Source organism: Dipodomys spectabilis, unplaced genomic scaffold, assembly GCF_019054845.1.
Source record: "Dipodomys spectabilis isolate Male_0828 unplaced genomic scaffold, ASM1905484v1 ptg000002l, whole genome shotgun sequence".
In the NCBI taxonomy this organism is placed as follows: domain Eukaryota; kingdom Metazoa; phylum Chordata; class Mammalia; order Rodentia; family Heteromyidae; genus Dipodomys; species Dipodomys spectabilis.
The window spans coordinates 41,237,483-41,264,558 of record NW_024870679.1 but is presented as its reverse complement, the minus strand read 5'-3'; the positions used below and the strand labels follow the sequence as shown (position 1 = coordinate 41,264,558).

At 41.9% G+C, this 27,076-nt stretch overlaps 1 protein-coding gene across 3 annotated transcripts in view; it reads right to left on the bottom strand.

Moving 5' to 3' along the window:
- Positions 1-9,771: 9,771 nt before the first annotated feature.
- The window catches only part of Zbtb8a (zinc finger and BTB domain containing 8A), a 30,918-nt gene continuing 13,613 nt past the window's right edge, over positions 9,772-27,076 (bottom strand). For all 3 annotated transcript variants that reach the window (XM_042677768.1, XM_042677771.1, XM_042677770.1), the window contains 3 exons: positions 21,630-22,456; positions 17,684-17,853; positions 9,772-10,452 (listed from right to left, as the gene is read on the bottom strand). In XM_042677768.1, coding sequence (XP_042533702.1) covers positions 10,120-10,452; positions 17,684-17,853; positions 21,630-22,455 — 1,329 coding nt within the window. In that variant the 5' untranslated portion in view covers position 22,456 and the 3' untranslated portion in view covers positions 9,772-10,119. The remainder of the gene's footprint in view (positions 10,453-17,683; positions 17,854-21,629; positions 22,457-27,076) is intronic.

The following is a 27,076-nucleotide window of genomic DNA, read 5'->3' as shown; positions in this document are numbered from 1 at the left end:
CCAGACCCAGAGTTCAAGCCCCACCACCAATCAAAAGAAAACAAAAACCAAAAGAACAAATACTTATTCTCAGAAGACAAAGTACAAATGGCTAATATGTGAAGAAATGTTCGTTATTTTTAGTCATAAAAGCAATGCAAATCAAGAACACGTAAAAATTCCATTTTGCCCCCAAGTGACAACTCTTAAGAAAACAAACAACAAATAAATGCTGGTAAGAATATAAGAAAAGGGGACCCTCTTAACTCTGTTGGTGGGAATGTAAACTAGTACAACCACTATGGAAATCAGTATGAAGGTGCCTCAAAAACTGAAAATAGACCTACTTCAAGACCTGCTGTAGTTTTGGGCATATATCTGAAAGAGTGTAAATCAATATAAAAGAAAGGTACCTATATACCCCTGTTTATTACAGCATTGCTCACAATAGCCAAACTGTAATCAGCGAAAGTGCCCAATAACTGATGAATGGATAAAGAAGATATTGTACATATACACATGAAGTACTATAAAGAAAAATGAAATAATTGGCAGGAAAATGGAGAACATCATGTTGAGCAAGATAAACTAAGCTTAAAAATAAAACATTGCATGTTTTTGATCATTGTGGAAGCTAGACTGAAAGGACATATTCGTGGATGTGAGTATATACACACGAAACACTTGAGGTAGGGAGATGGGAAGGGGAAACAAAGGAGGAGGCAACAATGCTTGATAAGAAATGTACTCATTACCTTGCCCATGTCATTGTAACCCCTCTATACGGTATTTTCACACACACACACAAAAAACTATTCAGCCAGGTGCTGGTTGCTCACGCCTGTAATCCTAGCTACTCAGGAGGCTGAGATCTGAGAATTAGGTTCAAAGCCAGCCCGGGCAGGAAAGTCCATGAGACACTGATCTCCAATAAAACCACCAGAAAACCGGAAGTGGTGCTGTGGCTCAAGCGGTAGAGCCCTCGCCTTGAGCTGAAGAGCGCAGGGACAGCGTCCAAGCCCAAAGTTCAAGCCCCATGACTGACAAAAAAAAACCCACTATTGAAACTGGGAGGGCTGGGAAGGTGGCTCAGTGGTAGAGCGCTTGCCTTGCATGCCTGAGGCCCTGGGTTCGATTCCTCAGCACCACATAAGCAAAAAGAAAAAAGCCGGAAGTGGCGCTGTGGCTCAAGTGGTAGAGCGCTAGCCTTGAGTTGAAGAGCTGAGGGACAGCGCCCAAACCCAGAGTTCAGGCCCCACGACCGGACCCAAAAAAAAAAAAAAAGAAACTATGGGATTGTTCATGGGAATGAGGAAAACAAGGGAAAAGGAAAGAGCATATGTGTATGAAGATGACATAAGAATCTCAGTGGTTTGGGCTGGGAAGGTGGCTCAATGGTAGAGCGCTTGCCTTGCATGCATGAGGCCCTGGGTTCAATTCCTCAGCACCACATAAGCAAAAAGAAAAAAGCCGGAAGTGGTGCTGTGGCTCAAGTGGTAGAGCGCTAGCCTTGAGCTGAAGAGCTGAGGGACAGCGCCCAGGCCCAGAGTTCGGGCCCCACGACCGGACCCAAAAAAAAAAAGAAAAAAGCCAGAAGTGGTGCTGTGGCTCAAGTGGTAGAGCACTAGCCTTCAGCTGAAGAGCTGAGGGACAGGGCCCAAGCCCAGAGTTCAGGTCCCATGACCAGACCCCCAAAAGAAAAAAAAAATCTCAGTGGTGGCTCATGCCTGTAATCCTAACTATGCAGGAAGCTAAGATCTAAGGATTGCGGTTCAAAGCCAGCCTGGGTAAGAAAGTCCATGAGACTCTAATCTCTAATTAACTACCAGAAAACCAGAGTGGCACTGTGGCTCAAAGTGGTAGAGCACTAGGCTTGAGCAAAAACAGCTCAAGGACTATGCCTAGGCCCTGGGTTCAAGTTATATGACCACCACCAACAAAAAATATCTCAGTGAAGGCTGTTGATTAACAGGGAGATGGGGCTGGGCACTGGTAGCTCACACCTGTAATCCTAGCTACTCAGGAGGCTGAGATCTGAGGATCACAGTTCAAAGCCAGCCCGGGCAGGAAAAGCTGTGAAACTCTTTATCTCCAATAAACCACCAGAAAACCAGAAGTGGCATTGTAGCTTAAGTGGTAGAGGGCTAGCCTTGAGCTGAAGAGCCCAGGGACGGCGCTCAAGCCCAGAATTCGAGCCCCATGACTGACAAAACAAAAAACAGGGAGATGGGAAAGAAAAGATTATTTTGATTAAAATATACGCATGTTTGGAATATCAACGTGAAAGCCCTGGCATCATTAATACACACTAAAAAAAAAGAAACTGAGCTGAGCACCTGTAATCCTAGCTATATAAGCTGAGATCTGGGGGGGTGTGGGGAAAAAAAGTCTGAGATCTAAGGATGGTGGTCTGAAGCTAGTCTGGGCAGGAAAATGTCTTGGGTTTCTCTTCTCGGGCTGGCTTCAAACCTTGATCCTTACTTAGATTTGTGTCCTATGTAGCTAGAATTAAAGACATGAGCCACTGGCGCCCAGCTTTTTAAATTGTTTTAGAAGTGGGAAGGAATGTAAGGAAGGGGGGGGGGGCGGTGAGTTCTGTTGGGATACATTGTATACCTGTGAGATGTCACAGTGAAATCTTTGTACAACTAATAAAATTTTGTGAAAAGATAAATACTAATATTTCTATGACAACCTGTGCTTGCCTGGCATGCATGAAGTCCTGGGTTTGATCCTAGTACTATATAAACAGAAAAAGCCAGAAGTGCTGTAGCTCAAGTGGTAGAGTGCTAGCCTTGAGTTCAGAGAGGCTTAGCAACAGAGCCCAGGCCCTGAGTTCAAGGCCCAGGACCAGCAAAAAAAAGAAAGAAAAAAATTCATAACTAAAGTCACATCTTACATAATATTTGTTCTGTAGAGGACTTACACAAACGCAAAGACTAAACAATTAGCTTTAAAACTTGTAGTCATTTTATAAACTAGAATGACAATATTTCAGAATTCAGTTGATACTTAAACTTCAGAAAATCTGGCCGTTCTAACTTTTTTGGCTAGTAATAGATCTTCAACTCAGGGCCGCAAGTTCTTGCTTGGCTTTTTGGCTCAAGCAGGTACTCTGTCACTTAAGCTATACCTCCATTTCTGGCTTTTTGGTAGTTAACTGGAGGTAAGTCTCATGTACTTGTTTGTGCAGGCTGACTTCAAACAGGTCCTCAGATCTCAGGTTCATTAGTAGCAGCATGAACCACTAGTACCTGGCCTAACTCCTATTTCCACCATTACCTCATTGGTGGCTTCACTGTTTTGTGCTTTGCTTTATCTTTTATATAGGATATCTGTTATACTTCATACATAAGAGAAATGTACAAATTATTAAACATTTTACAAATACAAGATACTTCATAAATGATAAATAGTAAGTGCTATACTCATATACAATAACAAAAATTTCCCAGTAAAATCTAAAAAGTCTGGTTCTCCTGTACCTGATGTCCCTTTCTCAGTTAAATATGTGTTCTTACAATGTACTGCACTTCAGACATTTTTCCATAATGTTAATAGGACTCAATATATTTTAAACACTAATGTAGGGATGGGAAAAGGTGGCTCAGTGGTAGAGTGCTTGCCTCACATTCATTAGACCCTAGTTTGATTCCTCAGCACCACATAAGCAGAAAAAGCCAGAAGTGGCACTGTGGCTCAAGTGGTAGAGCACTAGCCTTGAGCTGAAGAGCTGAGGGACAGCACCTAGGCCCAGAGATCAGGCCCCATGACTGACCAAAACCCCAAAAACCTAATATGAATGGAAATTTCAATATATCTTAGCATGCCTTGGAAAAATAGTTTTCATCAATTGAGTTCTGAGATCATAAGTAATTGAAACATCAATTTTTTTTTATGCATCAAGCAATAACTTGGCCACATAAGAAGCAGGAACTACTCTGTGCATGTGTGTGTGCGTGTGTGTGTGCGCGTGTGTGCGTGCGCACTCACGCGCACGCACACACATGCACACCCACGTTCCTGTGTATGCTGCTGTAAATCCGACCAAGGGCCTCATGCATGCTGGGCAAGTGTTCTACCACTGACCTACTGCCGCTAGGCCCTATGTGTATTTAAAAAATATTAATTAGCATGTACTTAAAAAAATAATAGTAAAAAAGATTTAAAACATTGGTTCTGAAAGCATCTTAAGACCTGATACTCATAGAACAAACACTATACTAAGATGTCATTTCTTCACTAAGACACCCATAGTTACTTGCTTATAAACAGAATAACAGGAGGGAATTTAAGAAGTCATTTGACTTTATAGTTTTCAGTGCTGTCCTTCTAACTTACACAGAGAGACCTGGAGAAAAGGATATGGGAGTGGGGTAAGAGTTGTACTTTAACCAGGAGAATCTTGACTTTAGAGCTTGTTCTTCAAATATTGAGCTTCTCGAAACAATTCATTAAAAAGTTTCTTGTATAGCCGGGCGCTGGTGGCTCACGCCTGTAATCCTAGCTACTCAGGAGGCTGAGATCTGAGGATCGCGGTTCAAAGCCAGCCCGGGCAGGAGAGACTGTGAGACTCCTATCTCCAATAAACCACCAGAAAACCGGAAGTGGCGCTGTAGCTCAAGTGGTAGAGCGCTCGCCTTGAGCTGAAGAGCTGAGGGACAGCGCCCAGGCCCAGAGTTCAAGCCCCACGACCAACCAAAAAAAAAAAAAAAAAGTTTCTTGTATAAAATCATAATCGTCTTTTAAAGTGCCAATCTGTTGTCATTATTATCATAATCTTTTAAAGTGCTGATATATTCCATGATGCTTCCTGCAGATGCGAGGCAAACTGCAGTGATACTATATTATTACGAACTATCCTGCCTAGTAGACATCCTTCAGAAAAGTAGAGTTACAAAGGACATTCAGAAGCTGATAACCAGCATTTCTGTAAAAACAAACTTTGGTCTAACCAACATCTATTACTTTTCCAATGAAAAAAAAATCATTGACATAAATAAAGCTTACTTAAACAGATTATACCCCAATGTAACATTCACATGTAAAAGCCAAATAATCATTTCTTAGAAATTATCAATAATTTTACTCTAGAACACAACTGGTCCCTAAAATCTTAGATACATGCTACGATAAATGGAGTCATTACTTAAATTAGTACAAACTTTTTTTATGTTAAGATGATGGCTGCTCAGTTTGTGGTGAAGGTGAGTGCTGGTTTATGGAAACCGTTTACTGCTCGTTAGAAGCAATTATTAGAAAGCCTTGTCTGTGAGAAGGCCAGTAGAAGCAACGGTGATTCTGTGTTAGGTGGACTTTCCTAATATTCATGCTGATGCAAGGACTGTGCAGGCAGAAGTCAGAAGTTAGTAGCATAAAAACAGAGTATAGACTAAAGTACACTAAGATACATACATGAAAGCACTATGTAAGTAAAGCTCAAATTGGCCATCTTATTTCTAATGACTAAAAATCAGTTTATAATTCTGCCAAATGCTATCCTCGCTCTGATAAGACATTGCAAGTGGTACCTGCCCTCTAGGATACAACTAGTTAATAACAATAAAGAAAGGTCATGTTGAGAACAATGAGTTAAATGTACCAAGCCATTTTTTTTTTTTTTTTGCGCCAGTTCTGGAGCTTAAACTCAGGGCCTGGGCACTTTCTCTAAGCTTCTTTTGCTCAAGGCTAGCACTCTATCACTTGAACCACAGAGCCACTTCTGGCCTTTTCTGTTTATGTGGTACTGAGGAACTGAACCCAGGACTTCATGCAAGCACTCTATCACTAAGCCACATTCCTAGCCCCAGCCAGTCTTAAAACAACTGAAAATTGGCCATCAAGTATATCTTGGAAAAATCTCAAAATTAAGTATTCTAAAACAAAGTAGTTATTCATCTATTTATGAAAAAATTTTAAAGAAAGTAATCATTGTAGCCCACAAACTGAAAATCATTTCTAAGAAAAAATAATGTAGTAGGGCGCTGGTGGCTCACACCTGTAATCCTTGCTACTCAGGAAGCTGAGATCTGAGGATTGAGGTTCAAAGCCCGTGCAGGAAAATCCATGGGACTCTTATCTCCAATAAACCACTAGAAAACTGGAAGTGGCGCTGTGGCTCAAGCAGTAGAGTGCTCTCCTTGAACTGAAGAGCGCAGGGACAGCACGCAAGCCCAGAGTTCAAGTTCCATGACCAACCAAAAAATAAAAAAATAATGGCTGGGCAGTGGTGGCTCATGCTTGTAATCCTAGCTACTCAAGAGGCTGAGATCTGAGGATCAAAGTTCAAAGCCAGCCCAGGCAAGAAGTTCATGAGACACTGATCTCCAATTAACCACCAGAAAACTGGAAGTGGTGCTGTGGCTCAAGTGGTAGAATGCTTACCTTGAGCTGAAGAGCTGAGGGACAGCACCCAGACCAAGTTCAAGCCTCATGACTAACAAAAACAAAAGAACAAACAAAAAGGTATTATTTTCACCACCCTGTCAGGTATGGTGGTGCACACCTGTAATACCAACTCTTAGGAAGCTGAAGCATGAGGATCATGAGTTTGAGGTCAGCCTGGACTACATTGTAAGACATGTCAACAGTAGAAGAGACATCTGTGGTATGTCATGGCATTAAAAGATGATAGTGTAATATCTGGAGCCTTTACATCTCTAATTAATTACATTAAGCTTCACTGTGGTAATTTGCAGAGATTTTTATGAGTGACATTTGTTTCTTCGGATATTACATTTTTTTTTCTAGATTTTTTTTTTTTTGGTCGGTTGTGGGGGCTGAACTCTGGGCCTGGGCACTGTCCCTCAGCCCGTCAGCTCAAGGTTAGTGCCCTACCACTTGAGCTTTTTCTGCATATGCGGTGCTGAGGAATGGAACCCAGGGCTTCATGCATGCGATGCAAGCACTCTACCACTGAGCCAATTTCCCAGAGCTTTTTTCTAATTCTTAGGATTGAACCAAGGGCCTTACATGCTAGGGAAGTGTTTTACCACTGAGCTACATCTCCAGACTTGATATTTTAAGTTTTATCTTTAGAACTAAAAATAATACTTCTTTAATTTAGCTATACTTTGGGAATTTTTTAAGTTCACACAGGGGAGGAGTTTAATTTTGTATCCAAAAGGAAAAGTTTATTTTGAAAAAATATAAACAAGATAATGCCCAAAGCATTTAAAGAGAGAATAATTCTTCAAATGGTTTTATATTTTAAATTTACATATAAATAGTTTTAACATATAAGTTTATCAACAGCATTACTAGTACTATGTGACTAACTCTAAGATACATTTTTGTGGGAGATGGTCCTGGAGCTTGAACTCTGGGTCTGGGCACTGTCCCTGAGGTCCTTTTGCTCAAGGATAGCACTCTACCAATTGAACCACAGCACTATGCCTGGCATTTTCTGTGATTGGAGATGAGAGTCTCAGACTTTCCTGCCTGGGCTGGCTTCGAAATGCAATCCTCAAATCTCAGCCTCCTGAATAGCTAGGCTTATAGGCAGTTAAGATACATTTTTTTTTTGGTTGGTCTGGGACTTGAACTCTGGGCCTGGGTGCTGTCCCTCAGCTCTTCAGCTCAAGGCTAGTGTGCTACCATGTGAGCCACAGTGCCACTTCCAGCTTTTTCTGCTTATGCAGTCCTAAGGAATTGAACCCAGGGCCTCATGCATGCAAGACAAGCACTCTACCACTGAGCTACCTTCCCAGCCCTGCAAAGATTATTAAGAACTGGTAAGAACATCCTAGTTGGATTTATTTTTTTTTTCTTTAAAGAGTAAGAGAACTATATTGATATATCTTCTGCACAAACCATTTTAAAAAATGATATTTGGTAGTTGGGTGCTAGTGGCTCACACCTGTAATCCTAGCTACTCAGGATGCTAAGATCAGAGGATTGTGGTTCAAAGCCAGCTTGGGGCGGAAAGTCCATGAGACTCTTATCTCCAATTAACTACCAGAAAACCAGAAGTGGCACTGTGGCTCAAAGTGGTAAAGCACTAGACTTGAGTAGAGGAGCTCAGGGACAGCACCTAAGCCCTGAGATCAAGCCCTAGGAGCAGTGTATGCACACACACACTCATACACACACACCACACACAGAGATATTTTGTAGTCAGGCAGGTGGCAATATCTGTAATCTTAGCACTTGGAAGGCTGAAGCAGGTGAGTTCAAGGCCATCCTGGACTATACTATGAGTTCTAGACCTTCCTAAAATACATACTATGACCATGTCTCAAAAACAAAACAAGGACTAGACATGGCAGTTTACATCTATAATCCCAGCTACTCAGTCTTCATTAGCCTGATGGGGCTGGGAATATGGTTTAGTGGTAGAGTGCTTTCCTAGCATGCATGAAGCCCTGGGTTCAATTTCTTAGTACCACATACACAGAAAAAGCCAGAAGTGGTGCTGTGGCTCAAGTGGTAGAGTACTAACCTTGAGCAAAAGAAGCTCAGCGACAGCCTAGGACCTGAGTTCAAGACCCAGGACTGGCAAAAAAAAAAAAAAAAAAGAAGGAAGGAAGGAAGGAAGGAGAGCTGGGAATGTGGTTTAGTGGTAGAGTGCTTACCTAGCAAGCAAGAAGCCCTGGGTTTGATTCTTCAGTATCACATAAACAGAAAAATCTAGAAGTGGCGCTGTGGCTCAAGTGGTAGAGTGCTAGCCTTGAGCACAGAAAGGCTCAGGGGCAGTGCTAGGGCTCTGAGTTCAAGCCCCAGGACTGGCAAAAAAAATAAGACTAGCCAGGGCAAAAGTTATTAGCAAGACTCTTGTCTCAAAAACAAGATGGATGCTGGATGCTGGTGGCTGATGTCTGTAATCCTAGCTACTTGGAAGGCTGAGATCTAAGGTTCAAAGCCAGCCGAGGCAGAAAAGTTCATAAAACTCTAACTACCAAAAAAGCCACTGTGGAGCTGTGGCTCAGATGGTAGAGCACCATTTGTGACAAAACTGAGTAAGCATATGAGGCTCTGTGTTCAAGCCCTGTTACCACCACTACCTAACAAGAACAATAAAAACAAGCTGGGTACGGTGGTAAATGGCTGTGGTCCCAGTTATGTGGGAGAGCTATAATAGGAGGATGGCAGTTTGAGGCCTATACCAGATAAAAAGCTTAGGTCCTATCTGAAAAAATAGAACTGGGGGAATTGCCCAAGTGGAAGAGTGCCTACCTCGTCAATCTAAGATCTTTGGCAAACTCTACTACAAAAATGAAACAAAGAAAAAAAAAAACTCAAAGCAAGCTAAAAAGTAATGTCAGCATATACTCTTTGGTCAGTATCTAGGATTTTTGTTTATATTTAAAAGAATGACTTTTAGGGGCTAAGAATGTGGCTCAAGTGGCGGAGTGCTTGCCTAGCATGCATGAAGCCCTGGGTTTGATTCCTCAGTACCAATAAACCAAAAAAGCCAGAAGTGGCACTGTAGCTCACGGACTGGCCCAAAAAACTCCAGGACTGGCCCAAAAAACAAAAACAGGAATGCCTTTTAAAGACAAAAATTTCAATATGAAGCATATTAGTCTTCTGCTACAATCCTAAACCACTCAGGAGACAGGAATAATGATAGGTCGTTTCAGATCTAAAATTAGTAGAAAGACTTATTCGGTCAGGCAGGTGATTATGAGACCCTTAACTATATTTCTACTTGGTTCCTTGTGAAATTTAATATTGTCAAAATGAGAGAGAGAGAGAGAGAGAGAGGCGGAGAGAGAGAGAGAGAAAGAGAGAGTGTGTTTGTGTGTGTGTGTGTGTGTATGTGTGTTTGAAACATCTTAAAACTGTCTTACATAAAGTTTGGTTGTGATAAATTTATTTAAAATATTTTTTTGAAAAAAGTTTGCTAAATAGATTTTCCAACATTAAAAGAGAAAAGGTATCAATAATAACATAAAAGGACAGTTTTTCATCCATCATGCCAGCTCAAGCCAGATCTTTCTTTCCGGTGCAGCAACATGTTTTAAGGAACAAAGTTCAGAATGAATACAATGGCCTGTTCAGAAAGCATGCAAGTTATATCAGTGTTTCTTTTAAGTCAGTAGGATAAATATGTGAACTAGACTCCAGCCATGGAAAGAGAGAATTATAGGAAGTCAATGCAGATTGCAGACATGCCAGCTCTAGTAGTTTATAATATAGCTACCTAATATTGGGTTTAATTTCCTTTTCTTCTTCCTCTTCACTATCATCAACCTGTTGTATGACCAGATCAGCAGACCCATCCTCTACAATTTCCACATAGGATCTATTCTCCTCTTCATTCAAGTGCCATCGGGAATCCTTATCTCCATCTGATGGGGACATAAGATGTTGCTCAGCTTCCAAGTCAATGGGGAGGCTGTCTATGCCAACTTCAGCAAGACACTCATTACACAGTCTGTAGCGCCTGGTTCCTTCCTGTACCACTTGCCCTGTTAGGTCAGTCACATGGCGTTTGCATTTTCTGCAGATTAGTTTGCATGCCTGGTGAATCTGTGTAGAGATTTAAATAGTGATAATAAATGATTTTTAAAAGCAAGTCAGTTTGATACTTTAGGTTATCAATTCATAAATTAAGATGTCCAAAGCCATGCATTCAACTCAAAAATGAATAATGATTAGAAGCAATAACAAGGTTTGGTGGCAAATTGATGTCACAGAAATACTAGATATCAGCTTTCTCAGAATAATAGCTAGAATGCTTTTTTTTTTTTTTTTTTTGGGTGGATCAAGGGGCTTGAACTCTGGGGCCTGGGTGCTGTCCCTCAGCTCTTCAGCTCAAGGCGAGCACTCTACCACTTCAGGCACAGCACCACTTCTGGTTTTCTGAGTGGTTTATTGGAGATAAGAGTCTCACGGACTTTCCTGTCCAGGCTGGCTTTGAACCGAGATCCTCAGATCTCAGCTTCCTGAGTAGCTAGGATCAGGCATGAGCCACTAGCGCCTGGCTTTAGAATGCTTTTATTATTAATATTGAATAATTTTGCTAGTACTGGAGCTTGAACTCAGGGCCTAAGCCTTAGTTCTTGCTTGTTTTTTTTGCCCAAGGTTAGTGCTCTACCACTTGAGCCACACTTCTACTTCTGGCTTTTTTGCTAGTAAATTGGAGATAAGAGTCTCATGGATCTTTCTGCCTGAGCTGGATTTGAACCTCAGTTCTTGGGATCTTAGCCTCCTGAGTACTCAGAATTATAGGCATAAGCCACTACTGTCCGGCCAAAGTTAAAATCATTTTATCCACTCAGTAGTATTTTGCTACCAAAGGAACAAAGGGATACCTTCTAAGGATAATTATTGCAAACATTTACTAAATACTATCCAAGGAGTATATATTTTTTAATTTGGGGAGAACAGGAAACAGCCTTGTTTCATGCATTTTTTTGTTATTTAGCTAAAGAAAATATTGTCTTAAATATGAATTTATCACTATTTTGAGTGAAAAGATTACTAAGTCCTTAAAAGGAGAACCACACTAGGAACTGTTGAGTCTGTTAGGGTATTGTCATTATTTTTGTCATTTATTAACCATGCAACTTAGAGCAAGTATTATTAAATATAACGCTGCTTTCAAAGTGAAAGTCGAAACATGTAACTAGGGCTGTGAATGTGGCTCAGTGGTAGAGTGCTTCCCTTGCACACATGAAGCCCTGCATTCAATTCCTCAGTACCACATACATTGAAAAAGCTGGAAGTGGCTCTATGGCTCAAGTGATAGAGTGTTAGTCTTGAGCAAAAAGCAACTCAGGGACAGTGCCAAGGCCCTGAGTTCAAGCACCAGGACTGGCAAAAAAAAAAAAAAAAAATATATATATATATATATATAAAACTAGTATGACACAGGCCTCACACAAATAGGAAAACTGTCCGAAAGGACACTGCTTATAAATAATCAAGTGGTTCTTTTACATTCTTGCCTCTTCCTTATTACTAATACGGACACTGTTCACAGGGTTGAAGTGAGGACCAAATAAATTAATGTTTTGGTTAAAAAAAGTTGTAGGGGGGCTGGAAAGGTGGTTCAGTGGTAGAATGCTTGCCTTGCATGCATGAGGCCCTGGGTTCGATTCCTCAGCATCACATAAGCAGAAAAAGCCAGAAGTGGTGCTGTGGCTCAAACAAACAAAAAGTTGTAGCCTGCCGGTGCCAGTGGCTCACGCCTGTAATCCTAGTTTCTCAGAAGGCTAAGATCTGAGGATCATGGTTCAAAGCCAGCCTGGGCAAAGCCAGCCTGGGCAGTAAAGACCGTGAGACTCTTATCTCCAATTAACCACCAGAAAACAGGAAGTGGTACTATGGCTCAAGTGGAAAACCATTCACCTTGAGCTGAAGAGCTCAGGGACAGTGCCTAGGCCCAGAGTTCAAGCCCCACAACCAACAACAAAAAAATGTTGTAACCAGTGAATGATTATCTATCATCATTATCATTAGTGATCAGCAGTTCTAATGGTAGCTATTAGAGTAGTAAATTATGAACTCTATTCTAAATTATGAGTTAATTGCATAATGTTAGAACAATGTTTGTGGAATATGCATTTAGATAAAGTTAGAGTAGCATAGAAATAAGTCACCAAATATCGTTAAAAAAAAAAAAAATCCCAGTGCCAGTGGCTCACGCCTGTAATCCTAGCTACTCAGGAGACTGAATCTGAAGATCACTGTGAGAAGCCAGCTTGAGCAGAAAAGCCGGCATGAGACTCTTATATCCTAGCTACTCAGGAGGCTGACATTTGAGGATTGTAGTTCAAAGCCAGCCCTGGCAGAAAAGTCCTGGTGAGACTCTTCATCTCCAATTAACCATTCAAAAACCAAAATGGTGCTGTGGCTCAACTGGTACAGCTCTATTCTTGAGCACAAAGAGGCTCCAGGAGAGCACCCAGGCCTTCAGTTCAAGCATGACAACTGCCAAAAAAAAAACGGGGGTGGGGGGGGGTGGGGGGTATGCTTGGAAATGTGACTTAGTGGTAGAATGTTTAGCATGCATGAAGCCCTGGGTTCAATTCCTCAGTACCACTTAAACAGAAATAACAAGATGTGGTGCTGTGGCTCAAGTGGTAGAGTGCTAGCCCTTGAATGAAAAAAGAAGCTCAGGGATAGCGCCCAGGTCCTAGTTCAAGCCCCAAGACTGGCAAAAAAAAAAAACAAAAGAGATGGATGTAGTGGTAGGCACCTTTAGTCCTACCCACTGGGGAGGCTAAGGCAGGAGGATTACTTAAACCTTCAAACATAAAATATTGTTGGGCTGGGAATGTGGCTTAGTGATAGACTGCTTGCCCAGCATGTATGAAGTCCTGGGTTCAATTCCCCAGTATCACATAAATAAAGCCAGAAGTGGCACTATGGCTCAAGTGGTAGAGTGATAGCCTTGAGCAAAAGAAGCTCAGGGATAGTGTCTAGGCCCTAAATTCAAGTCCCAGGACTGCAAAAGAAAAAAAAAAAAAAAAACAACAACACTGTTGTGAATCAAAAAATAAAATAAAAAGTGATAATTATAAATAAATGTAGGGGCTGGGAAGGTGGCCCTCCTCAGCACCACATAAGCAGAAAATGCTGGAAGTGGCAATGTGGTTCAAGTGGTAGAGTGCTAGCCTTGAGCTGAAGAGCTGAGGGACAGTGCCCAGGCCCAGAGTTCAGGCCCCACAACCAACAAAAATAAATAAATAAGCAAATAAATAAATAAAAATAAATGTAACTGGGAGCGAAGCACCAGTGGTTCACGCCTATAATCCTAGCTACTCAGGAGGCTGAGATCTGAGGATCACGGTTCAAAGCCAGCCCAGGCAGGAAAGTCTGTGAAATTCTTATCTCCAATAAACCACCAAAAAACTGGAGGTGGTGCTGTGGCTCAAGTGGTAGAGCATTTGCCTTGAGCTGAAGAGCTGAGGGACAGCACCCAGGCCCAGAGTTCAAGCCCCACAACGGACAAAAAAAAAAAGTAATTGGACACTGGTGGCTCATGCCTCTGATCCTCGCAACTCAAGAGGCTGGGACCTGAGGATTGCTGTTCAGGCAGGAAAGTCCATGAGAATCTTATCTCCAATTAACCACCAGGAAACCAGAAGTGGTGCTGTGGCTCAAGTAGTAGAGTGCTAGCCTTGAACTGAAGAGCTCAGGGATAGCCCCCAGGCCCAGAGTTCAAGCCCCATGACCTATAAAACAATAAATAGAATTTTTTAAAAAAGTATTTCAAAGTAACGAAATAGCCACAAGTAATGAAAGAAGGATTTACTCTGTTGGTTTCAAGCTAATAGTATAGGAGGAATGAGAAACAATCAGGAAATCATTTCACAACCCCAGGTAAAAGTATTAATTTGGATAAAGATTAGCAACTGGTTCATTTGGGTAGCTGATGGAAAATCACAGTACCATCACCTCAAGACAGAAATCAACCTTTTTTGGCGGGGGGGGGGGAGGGACAGTAGTGGACACTGAAGCCAGGGCTGCCTTTTTCACGTGTGAGACAGGCACTCTACCACCTCAGCTATGCCTCCAGCTCTTCTTTTCTTTTTAATTTTTTTTTAAATTTTTATCCCTACCTCTGCTAGGATAACAGGAATGTATCACTACACAGAGCTGACTGATTTTAAATCATCAATGACCAATCCAACCCACACCGCATTATGTCTCTACTAATGTGACATAATATGAAATATACAACTTCTATTTTGATGTGTTCTAGCCAAAAGTGCTTAACTTGAATCCATTAGGGCTTACATAAAACTGGTTTATAGAAAATGCAGAGGGAGCTGGGTGCCAGTGCCTCACGTCTATATCTCAGGAGGCTGAGATCTGAGGATCGCAGTTCAAAGCCAGCCTGGGCAGGAAAGACATGAGACGCCTATCTCCAATAAACCACCAGAAAACCGGAAGTGACGCTGTAGCTCTGGTGGTATAGTGCTCACCTTGAGCTGAAGAGCTGAGGGACAGCACCCAGGCCCAGAGTGAAAGAAAGAAAGAAAGAAAGAAAGAAAGAAAGAAAGAAAGAAAGAAAGAAAGAAAGAAAGAAAGAAAGAAAGAAAGAAAGAAAGAAAGAAAGAAAGAAAGAAAGAAAGAAAGAAGGAAAGAAAGAAGGGAGGGAGGGAGGGAGGGAGGGAGGGAGGGAGGGAGGGAGGGAGGGAGGGAGGGAGGGAGGGAGGGAGGGAGGGAAGGAAGGAAGGAAGGAAGGAAGGAAGGAAGGAAGGAAGGAAGGAAGGAAGGAAGGAAGGAAGGAAGGAAGGAAATGAAGAGGGAATAAGCAAGAGTTAATGATACCATGTGGAAGCAAACAAATTCAGATGCAAATTTTTTTAAATAATTGATTCAGTATCTTCAATAATCCAGTTTCATGGTAAGAAGAACATACATACATGGGAGAAGTTATGTTTCATTGAAAGCATAGTTTAAGAGGGTTTAGAGGTATGGCTGAAAAGGTAGAGAGATTTCCTAGCAAGTGCAAAGCTCTGAGTTCAAACCCCAGTACTGCTAAAAAGCCTCCTCAAACCAAAACTGTAGATAAAGGATTAGCAGTGATGTGAAATATATGATCCTGGACCAGACTCTGCCTTGGACAGACCAGCTATGAAACGTATTTAGTGGGGACTATGATGAAATTTGAAATTCAACTTGGTAGTAATTTTTTTATTTTATTTATTTTTATTTTTTTGGTTGTGGGGCTTGAACTCTGGACCTGGGTGTTTTCCCTGCCCTCTTCAGCTCAAGGCAAGTGCTCTACCACTTGAGCCACAGCACCACTTCCTGTTCTCTGAGTGGTTTATTGGAGATAAGAGTCTCATGGACTTTCCTGCCTGGGCTGGCTTTGAACTGTGATCCTCAGATCTCAGCCTCCTGAGTAGCTAGGATTATAGGCGTGGGCACCTGCACCCAGCAGATAAAATTTTATTGAGATATGAAAGCACAGATTGTTCCCCTAAGGTAGCAGGTTATAAAACAACATGTATAATATAATATCATTTTGGTTAAAAAGCACATATATATGCAAAGAAGAAATTTTGCAAGAAAATACATAATAGGATTGTTAATAATAGTGACATCTGAATCTTAGGAATATAGTATTTGTATTTCATATTTACTGCTTTTTTTTTTTTTTAAGATCAAGGGTTTGGACTCAGGCCCTTGTACATGCTAGGCTGGTACGCTACTGCTGAAAAATGCCTTCACTTCCATTTTCTTATTTTCTATAATATATATTTATTACTTTTGTTCTATTAACATTTTGTAAAAAAATGTTTGCAGTCCTAGAGATGAACCTAGTGCCTTGCACATGCCAGGCAGGAGCTCTGTCACTGAGTTCCATCGCTAGCCCTTGTTTTTTTTTTTGTTGTTGTTGTTGTCTGTCATGGAGCTTGAACTTTGGGCCTTGGCACTGTCCCTCAGCTCTTCAACTCAAAGCTAGCACTCCACCACTTGAGCCACAGCACCACTTCCAGCTTTTTCTGTTTATGTGGTGCTAAGAAATTGAACCCAGGGCCTCATGCATGCAAGGCACCTTCCCAGCCCCAAATTATTATTATTATTATTATTTTGGCCCTTGTTTTTTTTTTGTGTGTAGGTTTTTTTGTTGTTGTTTTTTGTCAGTCCTGAGGCTTGAACTCAGGGCCTGACCACTGTCCCTGAGCTTCTTTTGCTTAAGGCAAGCACTCTACCACTTAAGTCACAGTGCCACTTCTGGCTTTTTCTGTTTATGTGGTACTGAGGAATGAAACCCAGAGCTTCATGCATGCTAAGCAAGTATTCTACCACTGAGCCACCTTCTCAGCACAGCTGGTGGATTTTTTGTTGGTTTATTGATTGTGGAGCTTGAAATCTGAGCTTGGGGGCTGTCCCTGAGCTCTTCAGCTCAAGGCTAGCTCTCTACCACTTGAGCCACAGCACCACTTCCTGTTTTCGGAGTGGTTTATTGGAAATAAGATTCTCACAGACTTTCCTGCCTGGGCTGGCTTTGAACTGCAATCCTTAGATCTCAGCCTCCTGAGTAGCTAGGATTATAGGTGTGAGCCACTGGTGCTGGGCCGTTGGGTTTTTTGAGACAGGGTCTTGCTACAAAGCTCAGACTGTCCTTGAACTGACTGTGTAGCCCAGGCTAGGCTGGAATATGAAAATCTTTTTTTTTTTTTTTTTTTTTTTGGGTCTGGTCGTGGGGCCTGAACTCTGGGCCTGGGCGCTGTCCCTCAGCTCTTCAGCTCAAGGCTAGTGCTCTACCACTTGAGCCACAGCACCACTTTCGGCTTTTTTCTTTTTGCTTATGTGGTGCTGAGGAATGAAACCCAGGGCTTCAGGCATGCAAGGCAAGCACTCTACCACTGAGCCACCTTCCCAGCCCTGGAAAATGAAAATCTTCTGCTTTTATCTCCCAAGTGCTAGGATTGCAGGTATGCACTCCTGAAGTTAATAAAAGCAAAGATTCTGCCTTTTTTCTTTTTTCACTTGATCTGGCACATAGTAGTAGATGCTCTCTATATATATTTAAGAACTGAGGAGCATGGTTCAGATCTAGCCTACGCATGAAAGTCTGTGAAACTCTTATCTACTCTAATTAAGTACCAAAAAAGCCAGAAGTAGAATTGTGACTCCAGTGGTAGAGCACTAACCTTCAGCAAAAAAGCTCTACAATACCCTATGCCTAGCACCAAAAAAAGAAAGAAATTTCCCTCTATAAACTTGATTATCCTAAAGCAGATAATTGCACATATTTCTCAAGAAGTAAAATGATGGAAAATCATATACATACTGTTCGGAAATGGCTACTTAGATGGTCTAGTCTGCTAAACCTTTTTCCGCAAGCTTGGCATGGGTAGGGCCTCTCTCCTGTATGACAGCGCAGGTGGCGCTTGAGGTCCGCTTTCCGTTTCACCACGTGTGTACAATATGGACACTTGAATCGCATCCTGGGCAGATCATCTGTCATGACAGTGTGAATAAGTCACTGGAGACATTATAATAACAAGTGTATTAACATGAGAAATACAAAAAAATGAAAAGATTAAAAAAGAAAGTATTAAGACTAGATTGTCAACATAATCTTGTGTATATAACTCTTAACTGCAGTATCTATATATTTAAAGAGCCCAGATAAATTTAGACTGACATCTTTATCTTTTATTTAACAATGTAGATTTCAAATGCTATTAAGATTTTTTTTTTTTGGCCATGGGGTTTGAACTCTTGGGCCTGAGCACTGACTGTCGCTCAGCTCAAGCCTTCCACTCTACAACTTGAGCCACAGTGCTACTTCCAGTTTTCTGAGTGATTTATTGGAGATAAGAATCTCATGAATTTCACAATAAAAATTTTAAAAAAGAGAAAAAGAATCTCACGTACTTTCCTGCCTGGGCTGGCTTTGAACCTGATCCTCAGATCTCAGCCTCCTGAGTAGCTAGGATTACAGGTATGAGCCACTGCCAGGCGCTCAACTTTATTTTTTGTCAGTCATGGGGCTTCAACTCTGGGCTTTGGTACTGTCCCTGAGCTCTTCAGCTCAAGGCAAGTGCTCTACCACTTGAGCCACAACGCCACTTGCAGTTTTCTGGTCATTAATTGGAGATATGAGTATCATGAACTTTCTTCCCCACACTGGCTTGGAATTGCTGGCTTAGAATTTCGATCCTCAGATCTCAGCTTCCTGAGTAGCTAGGATTACAGGTGTGAGCCACTGCTGCCCAACAAGATTTTTTTTTCTTTTTTTGCCACTCCTGGAGCTTGAACTCAGGGCCTGGGTAATGTCCCTGAGCTTCTTTTGCTCAAGGCCAGTGTTCTACCACTTGATCCACATTGCCAATACCAGCTTTTTCTGTGTATGTGGTACTGAGGAATCTAACCCAGGACTTCATGCATGCTAGGTAAGCACTCTACCACTAAGCCACATTCTCAGTCCACTATTCAGATTTTAAATGTCAAAAGGTAATACTGGATTTTAAAAATATAGATACAGCCAGATGCTGGTGGCTCATGCCTATAGAATCCTAGTTACTCAGGAGGCTGAGATATGAGGATTATGGTTCTAAGCCAGCTGGGCAAGAAAGTCTGTGAGACTTTGTGGTTGGTTTTGGGGTTTGAATTCAGGGCCTATACGCTGTCTCTGAGCTTTCTCTCAAGGCTAGTGCTCTACCACTTTGAGCCACTGTGCTACTTCCAATTTTCTGGTAGCGAAGAGTCTCTCTGGTAGCTAAGAGCCACTGTGCTACTTCCAATTTTCTGGTAGCTAAGAGTCTCTCAGCCTTTCCTGCTTGGGCTAGCTTCCAACCAGGATCCTTAGCTCTCAGCCTCTTGAGTAACTAGGATTATAGGCATGAGCCACCCATATTGGGCTTATGGAAGACTCTTATCTCCAATAAACTACTCAGAAAAACTTGGAAGTGGTGCTATGGCTTAATTAGTAGAGGTAAAAGGACTTAATATTCAAGCAGCTTATTGTCACATTTTATCCTCTTGCCTTTACTTTTCATATGCTGGTGAAACTCTCTTGTGGTAATAGTGTGTCTGTGTGTTTGTTTTTTTTTTTTGTTTTTTTTTGTCCGTCGTGGGGCTTGAACTCTGGGCCTGGGCGCTGTCCCTCAGCTCTTCAGCTCAAGGCGAGCGCTCTACCACTTGAGCTACAGCGCCACTTCCGGTTTTCTGGTGGTTTATTGGAGATAGGAGTCTCTCGGTCTCTCCTGCCCTGGCTGGCTTTGAACCGCGATCCTCAGATCTCAGCCTCCTGAGTAGCTAGGATTACAGGCGTGAGCCACCAGCGCCCGGCTTGTTTTTGTTTTTTTAGACAAGGTCTCCCAAGAAAGCTCAGGTTGGCCTTCAACTCTCAATCCTCCTACCTCTGTTCCCCCAGTAGGGGGATTACAGGTATGTTATACCAAGCCTGGATTTATTACTATTACTATTTTTTTCCAGTCATGGGGCTTGAACTCTGGGCCTAAGTGCTGTCTCTCAGCTCTTCAGCTCAAGGCAAGCACTCTACCACTTGAGCCACAGTGCCACTTCCGGTTTTTGAGAGGTTAATTGGAGATAAGAATCTCACAGGGATTTTTCTGCCTAGGTCAACCTCAAAAGAACTGTGATTCTCAGATCTCAGTCTCTTGAGTAGCTAGGATTATGTGTTTGAGCCACCAGTGCCTGGCTAAGAAGTGTACTCTTTACCTGACTTATCTAATTGTAACCTCTCTATACATCACCTTTATAATAACAATAGAAAAAATTTAGAAAAAAGAAAGGGCACAATCATCCAAATCCATATACACTTCTAAAGGAAAATCACAGTGTCATGTATGATTCATCTTGCAAGAAGTCATTTGATAGGACCCTTCTTTTATTTTTTAGAAGAAATAAATATGTGTTGCTAAGTTACTACATCCTTGGGGGAAAAAGTTCATATAAAAGATTTAATTGGGGCTGGGAAGGTGGCTCAGTGGTAGAGCACTTGCCTTGCATGCATGAGGCCCTGGGTTCGATTCCTCAGCACTACATAAGCAAAAAGAAAAAAGCCGGAAGTGGCGCTGTGGCTCAAGTGGTAGAGCGCTAGCCTTGAGCTGAAGAGCTGAGGGACAGTGCCCAGGCCCAGAGTTCAAGCCCCATGACCGGACCCCAAAAAAAAAAAAAGATTTAATTGTATTTTGTGTGTTCTCTGAGTGTTGAGGATTTCTCAGTGTTAATCCAGCCTGCTCATTCTTCACCACATTAACTTTGTTTTGTTTATGTTATGTTTATGTTTTGTTATGTTATGCTGCCCTGAGCTTCTTTTGCTCAAGGCTAGTACTCTACCACTTGAGCCACAGTGCCACTTCCGGTTTTTTCTGTTTATGTGGTACTGAGGAATCCAACCCAGGGCTTCATGCATGCTATGCAACCACTCTACCACTGAGCCACATTCCCAGTTTTATAGGACATTAATTTAAATTGTTTAATTCATAATAATCTTGGATATACATAATGGTAGTCAAAATAAATACAGCACTGAGGGTTGAAACCCATGATTTTCCAAACCTATGTCTATGTGTTGGATTACATTTAATTAAGTCTTTCTAAATGATTTAGTCTCTATTTTCACTATAGGTTTTTGTTTTGTTGTTGTTGTTTTTACTCAGGGAATACTTATTAATATGTAAACATTATTTTGTTTTGTTCCGTTTTGCAGTGCTGGGGGTCTAACCCAGAGCCTCATGCTAGGCAAGTGCTCTGCTACTAAGTCACATTCTAGCCCTATAATTTTTTTTTTTTTGTCGGTCATGGGGCTTGAACTCTCAGCTTGGGTGCTAACCCTGCGCTCTTCAGCTCAAGGCAAGTGCTCTACCGCTTGAGCCACAGCACCACTTCCCCTATAATTTTTTTAAAAATATACTAGCGAGGTACTGGTGGCTCACACCTATAATCCTAGCTATTCAGGAGGCTGAGATCTGGGAATCTTGATTTGATGCCAGCATGGGCAGGAAAGTCTCAGAGACTCTTATCTCCAATGAAACTACTCAGAAAAAGCCAGAATTGGCACTGTGGCTCAATTGGTAGTGCTAGCCTTGAGCACAAAAATGTTCAAAGACAGCACCCAGACCATGAGTTCAAGCCTCACAACCAACAAAAAAAAAAAAATCATTTGGTTCAACTGTTCACAGCACCTACAATTAAGGATATATTGAGATAGGATTGTTTTCCATGGGAATCTTGAACCCGGTTGGGGGCTGTGCTTTAAGTACCTGGAAAACTCCGGGAAGTGACTTCATTTCCTTGGCTATACGGATAGGCAACAGGAGGCGAGTTCACTTCAGCATCAACTTGTGCTTGTTCTTCAGTCTGCGGCGAAACCTGGCTGGAGGAATCAGATATCCGTGCTTCTCTTTTACTTGACTTATAATGAGCAACTTCAGAAGGCTGAGATAATCTCAAATGTTTGGTCTTTTTAATGGAATCTTTCCTTTGTTCATACTTGGCCAAAGGTTGTTGAGTATTCCTTTGGGAGACTGAATGGTAATTATATTTACTCCATGGCTTTCCACTTATTATACCTGTTCCTAGGTCTGGGCTGATGTGCGAACGTGGAGAACTGCTTTCTTCTTGCCAGCTGCCACTATAAAAAGAGGAATGATCTATGCCATTCGAACTGGCATCCTTATCTGAGAGACTGAAGTAGCGATCTTTTTCTTTCTCACTAATGTCCAAGGAAGACTTAATAAAAGTCTTACATACACTAATGACATCAGTCATCTGAAGGAAGCTAGCAGCAGACATCACTTCAATGACATTTTGTCCAGTAAGAGAGAGTTTGCCAGAATAGACAAAGTCCAAGATAACTGTGAAAGTGTCAGGAGAGAATGCCTGAAATGTAGCTGTGGTTGGCTGACATGTCTCCTTTGAATTCTGAGAAAGAAGCATTTTAAAGTAGCCGCTACTAGCGAACAACACATTGCGATGCGCTTTGAAGACCTTTCCTTCAACTAGAATGCTGCAATCACAAAACACATCTTGCCTGCGCTGCTCATTGAGTTGCTGCAGGAGATGAGACTGGTGAGAGGAGATCTCCATTCTGCAGGGAGACACAGGCAGTTACCACAGGAAAGAACAACCCCCATTTAGGGTGACACAAAGTAAGCCAGAAGCAAGCCTCTTTGTCTTATCTAAACAACTTTCCTGCCAGGCGCTGGTGGCTTACGCCTATAATCCTAGCTACTCAGGAGGCTGAGAGCTGAGGATCATGGTTCAAAGCCAGCCAGGGCAGGAAAGTCTGTGAGACTCTTATCTCCAATAGAAAACACTAGAAAACCAGAAGGTGCTATGGCTCAAGGGGTAGAGCACTCGCCTTGAGCTGAAGAGTGCAGGGACAGGGCCCAAGCCCAGAGTTCAAGCCCTACAACTGACAAAAAAAAAAAAAAAAAAAAAAAAATATATATATATATATATCATTTGATACTCTTATTTGCTAGATTTTCAGAAATTGTTAATTAAATCAACTCTGTAGATTGAGCCTAGATTCTTAACTCTGTATAGTTTTCAAACTATAGTGACAAATTCCAATGGTAAGTGCTGGACTTAAAGTTTGGTTGTTTTGTTTTTTTTTTTTGCCAATCCTGGGCTTGAACTCTAGTCATGGGCACTGCCCCTCAGCTCCTATTGCTCAAGGCTAGTGTCTACCACTTAAGCCAAAGAATCATTTCTGTGATTCTTTTTCTGTGATTAACTGGAGATAAGAGTCTCATGGTCATTCCTGCCTAGACGGGCTTCAAACAGTGATCTTCAGATCTCAGATTCCTGAGTAAACTAGGATTATAGGCATGAGCCACTAGTACCCAGCAAGGAAAATTTTGTAAGTAGTAATCCTAGCTACTGAGGAAGCTGAGATCTGAGGATCATGGTTCAAAGTCAAGCCTGGTCAGGAAAATCTGTGAAACTCTTATGTCCAATAAATTACAAAAAAAGCCAGAAGTGGAGCTATAGCTCAAGTGATAAGAGTGCTAGCAAAAGAAGCTCAGGGACAGCACCCAGACCCTAAGCTCAAGCACCAGGACTGGTGAATGAATGGTAAACTAGCTTGGTTGGATGGGGAAGGGAAGCAATACCTGAGAAGTAACATGTAAGTTAAGGTCTCAAAAGTAGAGGTGATAGATTGTTAACCTTGAATGGGAAAAAAAAAAAAAAAGAACACAAGCAAGAACAAGAGGCTCTGAGTTCAAGCCCCAGGACTGGCAAAATAAAATAAATAAAACAAAATTAAATAAGCTTGGGGGCTGGGAAGGTGGCTCAGTGGTAGAGCACTTGCCTTGCATGCATGAGGCCCTAGGTTCGATTCCTCAGCACCACATAAGCAAAAAGAAAAAAGCCAGAAAGTGGCGCTGTGGCTCAAGTGGTAGAGTGCTAGCCTTGAGCTGAAGAGCTGAGGGACAGTGCCCAGGCCCAGAGTTGAGGCCCCACGACCGGACCCCCCAAAAGAAAATTAAGCTTGGTTCTCAAAAGTGATCAGGGGCTGGGCACTGGTAGCTCAGACCTGTAACCTTATCTACTCAGGATGCTGAGGTATGAGGATTGTGGTTCAAGCCTGGGCAGGAAAGTCCATGAATCTCTGATCTCCAGAAAACCAGAAGTGGAGCTGTGGCTCAAAGTGGTGTAGCACTAGCCTTCAGCAAAAAGAGCTTAGGACAGTGCCCAAGACCTGAATTCAAGCCCCATGACCAACAAGGAAAAAAAAAGGATCAGGAATTAGCTGTCTTAGAGTGAAGAGAAAGATTCTGGTTGCAGCAAAGTGATGGTCTAGAAAATGTAGACTTCTTGGCAATAGTTTCTGGAGATGCTGGCTAAAATGTAACACAAACTTATTAAATGTGTGCCTGAGCTTACAAGAACAGCAAATTCCAAGATGCCAGCAGAGAAGAGGGAGCAGAGCTTTGGCTACAAGCTGCAAGGGCTAGTCATGATTCATTAGGTTTTTACTAATAATAAACTCAGTTTTATAAGAGGTAGGAAGTTGGACCTCTCCAATGACTGCAACTTTAGTTGGACTGGTAAATGTTTTTTGTAATGTCTTGAGTAAAAAAGAAAAAGTCCCTGGGATAAGATATTTAAGTTTGTATCTTTCCCTACTTAATCCCACTGGAGGTGCCCCTGGAGCACCATTAAGTTGTTCACAAGGGATGCTCTCAGAACCCAAGCCAGCTCTGAATCAGGTGAACTCACAATTATGACCCTTCTTATATGAGTGGCCCAATCTTCAATACAGTCCAAACATGATGTTTAATATCTAGTATCTTCTCTAGGATAATTTTATCAGATGAGCAGAAAAGCTCAAAAGCTATGTACATATGACCATATAAGATAATGCTTAAACCGGACACCAGTGGCTAATGCTTGTAATCCTAGCTACAGGAGGCTGCGATCTGAGGATCGTGGTTCAAAGCCAGCCCAGGCAGGAAAGTCCACGACACTCTTATCTCCAATTAACCACTAGAAAACTGGAAGTGGCACTGTGGCTCAAGTGGTAGAGCACTTGCCTTGAGTTGAAGAGCACAGGGAGAGTACCCAAACCCAGAGTTCAAGCCCCACAACTGACCAAAAATAAAAATAATAATAGTGCTAAGTGAAATGAAACCCAAGATATGGACACAAGAGGTCGTTCTTTGTTGTCATTTTTTAATGTACTATGTGATTTTTTTTGTTTCTTTTGTATGTTCTCCCCACTATGTTATATCCCCTGTTGTCACTGTACTTAATTTTGGTATCCTGCATTTGTATATACATTTGTCTAATTTGGGGAGGGGAAGGGGAATAACAAAACCGTGAAAGAAGGACACAGGATGACCCATTGTAACAATGATATCCACAAGACACTATATTTTACAACTTTACAACGTTGGTGGGGGAGAGCAGTGAGGAAGGGGGAGGAGGGAAGGGATAGTGGGAGAACAACAAAGGAGGGAACAACAATGCTCAGCAAGATATGTACTCATTACCTTGCTCATGTAACTGTACCCCTCTGTATAGCATCTTTACAATAAAATAAAATTTAAAAAAGAAACAAAGAAACAGGCTGGGAATGTGGCTTAGTGGTAGAGTGCTTACCTAGCAAGCATGAAGCCCTAGGTTTGATTCCTTAGTACCATATAAACAGAAAAAGCCAGAAGTGGTGCTATGGCTCAAGTGGTAGAGCACTAGCCTTGAGCAGAGAGAGGCTCAGAGACAGTGCCCAGACCCTGAGTTCAAGCCCCAGGACTGGCAAAAAATTAAAAAAAACTAAACATAGTCAGGCTCTGGTGCTTTGAGACTATATATAATCTTAGCTACTCAAGAGGCTGAAATCTAGCATTTTTTATGGCTCCAAGCCAGCTTGATCAGGAAAGTCTGTGACTCTTATTTTATTTTATTTATTGCCAGTCCTGGGCTTGTACTCAGGGCCTGGGCACTGTCCCTCAGCTTCTTTTTGCTCAAGGCTAGCACTTGAGCCACTGGGACACCTTTTGCTTTTTCTGTTTATGTAGGTAAGCACTCTACCACTAAGCTACATTCTTAGCTGATTTGTAAGACTCTTATCTCCAATTAACCACCAAAAAGCTGTGGCCTCAAGTGGTAGACAGTCTTAAGCAAAAAAGCTCAAGGACAGCATCTCTAGGCCCTGAGTTCAAGCCCAGTCAGTACTCAAACTCTCTTTTTCTTTCTGTCTCTCTCATACACACACACACACACACACACACACACACACACACACACACACACACACATGAAAAATGTGCATTAGAGAAGAAAGTAGTCTTTATTTATTTATTTTTAATCCGTGGGGCTTTGAGCTCTTTTACTCAAGGCTAGTCTTAAAAAAAAAAAAAACAGAAGTAGGACTGTGGCTCAAGTGGTAGATTGCTAGCCTTGAGCAAAAGATGCTCAGGAACAGAGCCCAGGACCTGAGTTCAAATCCCAGGACTGGCAAAGAAAAAATTGTAAAATAAAACACTGGGCAGGGGGTAGAGATGGGGGAGGGGAAAACTGGGTGTCCGTGGCTCATGCCTGTTATACTCAGAAGGCTAAGATCTGGGGATCATGGTTCTAAGACAGCTCACAGGCCTCTCATCTCCAATAAACTACAAAAAAAAAAAAGCTAGAAGTGGAGCTGGCTCAAAAGAAACTCAGGGACAGTGTTGGGCCAGGACCCAGGATTGGCAAAAAAAAAGATTCTTATGCTACAGAAACAAGTGTCATTTTAGCTTTCTATTGTGAGAATAAAGAAGCTGTAATGCTAGGCATTGGTGGAATAGGCCTGTAATCATAGCTACTTAGAAGTCTGAGATCTGAGGATCGAGGTTCAAAGCCAGCCGGGGTAGGAAAGTCTGTGAGACTCTTATCTCCAATTAACCACCAGAAAACCAGAAACAGCACTGTGGCTTACCTGCTAGAGCGCTCGCCTTGAGCTGAAATGCTCAGGGACAGTGAGTGCCCAGGCCCAGAGTTCAAGCCCCACGACCGACAAAAAAAATGAAGCTTTTTTTTCATAGTTATAAAGAGATTATTTAATAAAGAAAAAGTAAAGGCCACTCAGGAGAATGAGCAGCAGGACCTAGAAACAAGTTTTCCAGAAGCTGTTATTTTTATTGAAGAAAGAAGTAGGGAGTTAGAGGGAGAAAACCAAGCTACTTGCAGGTGAACAATTCTCTCATTTTCATTGTGATTC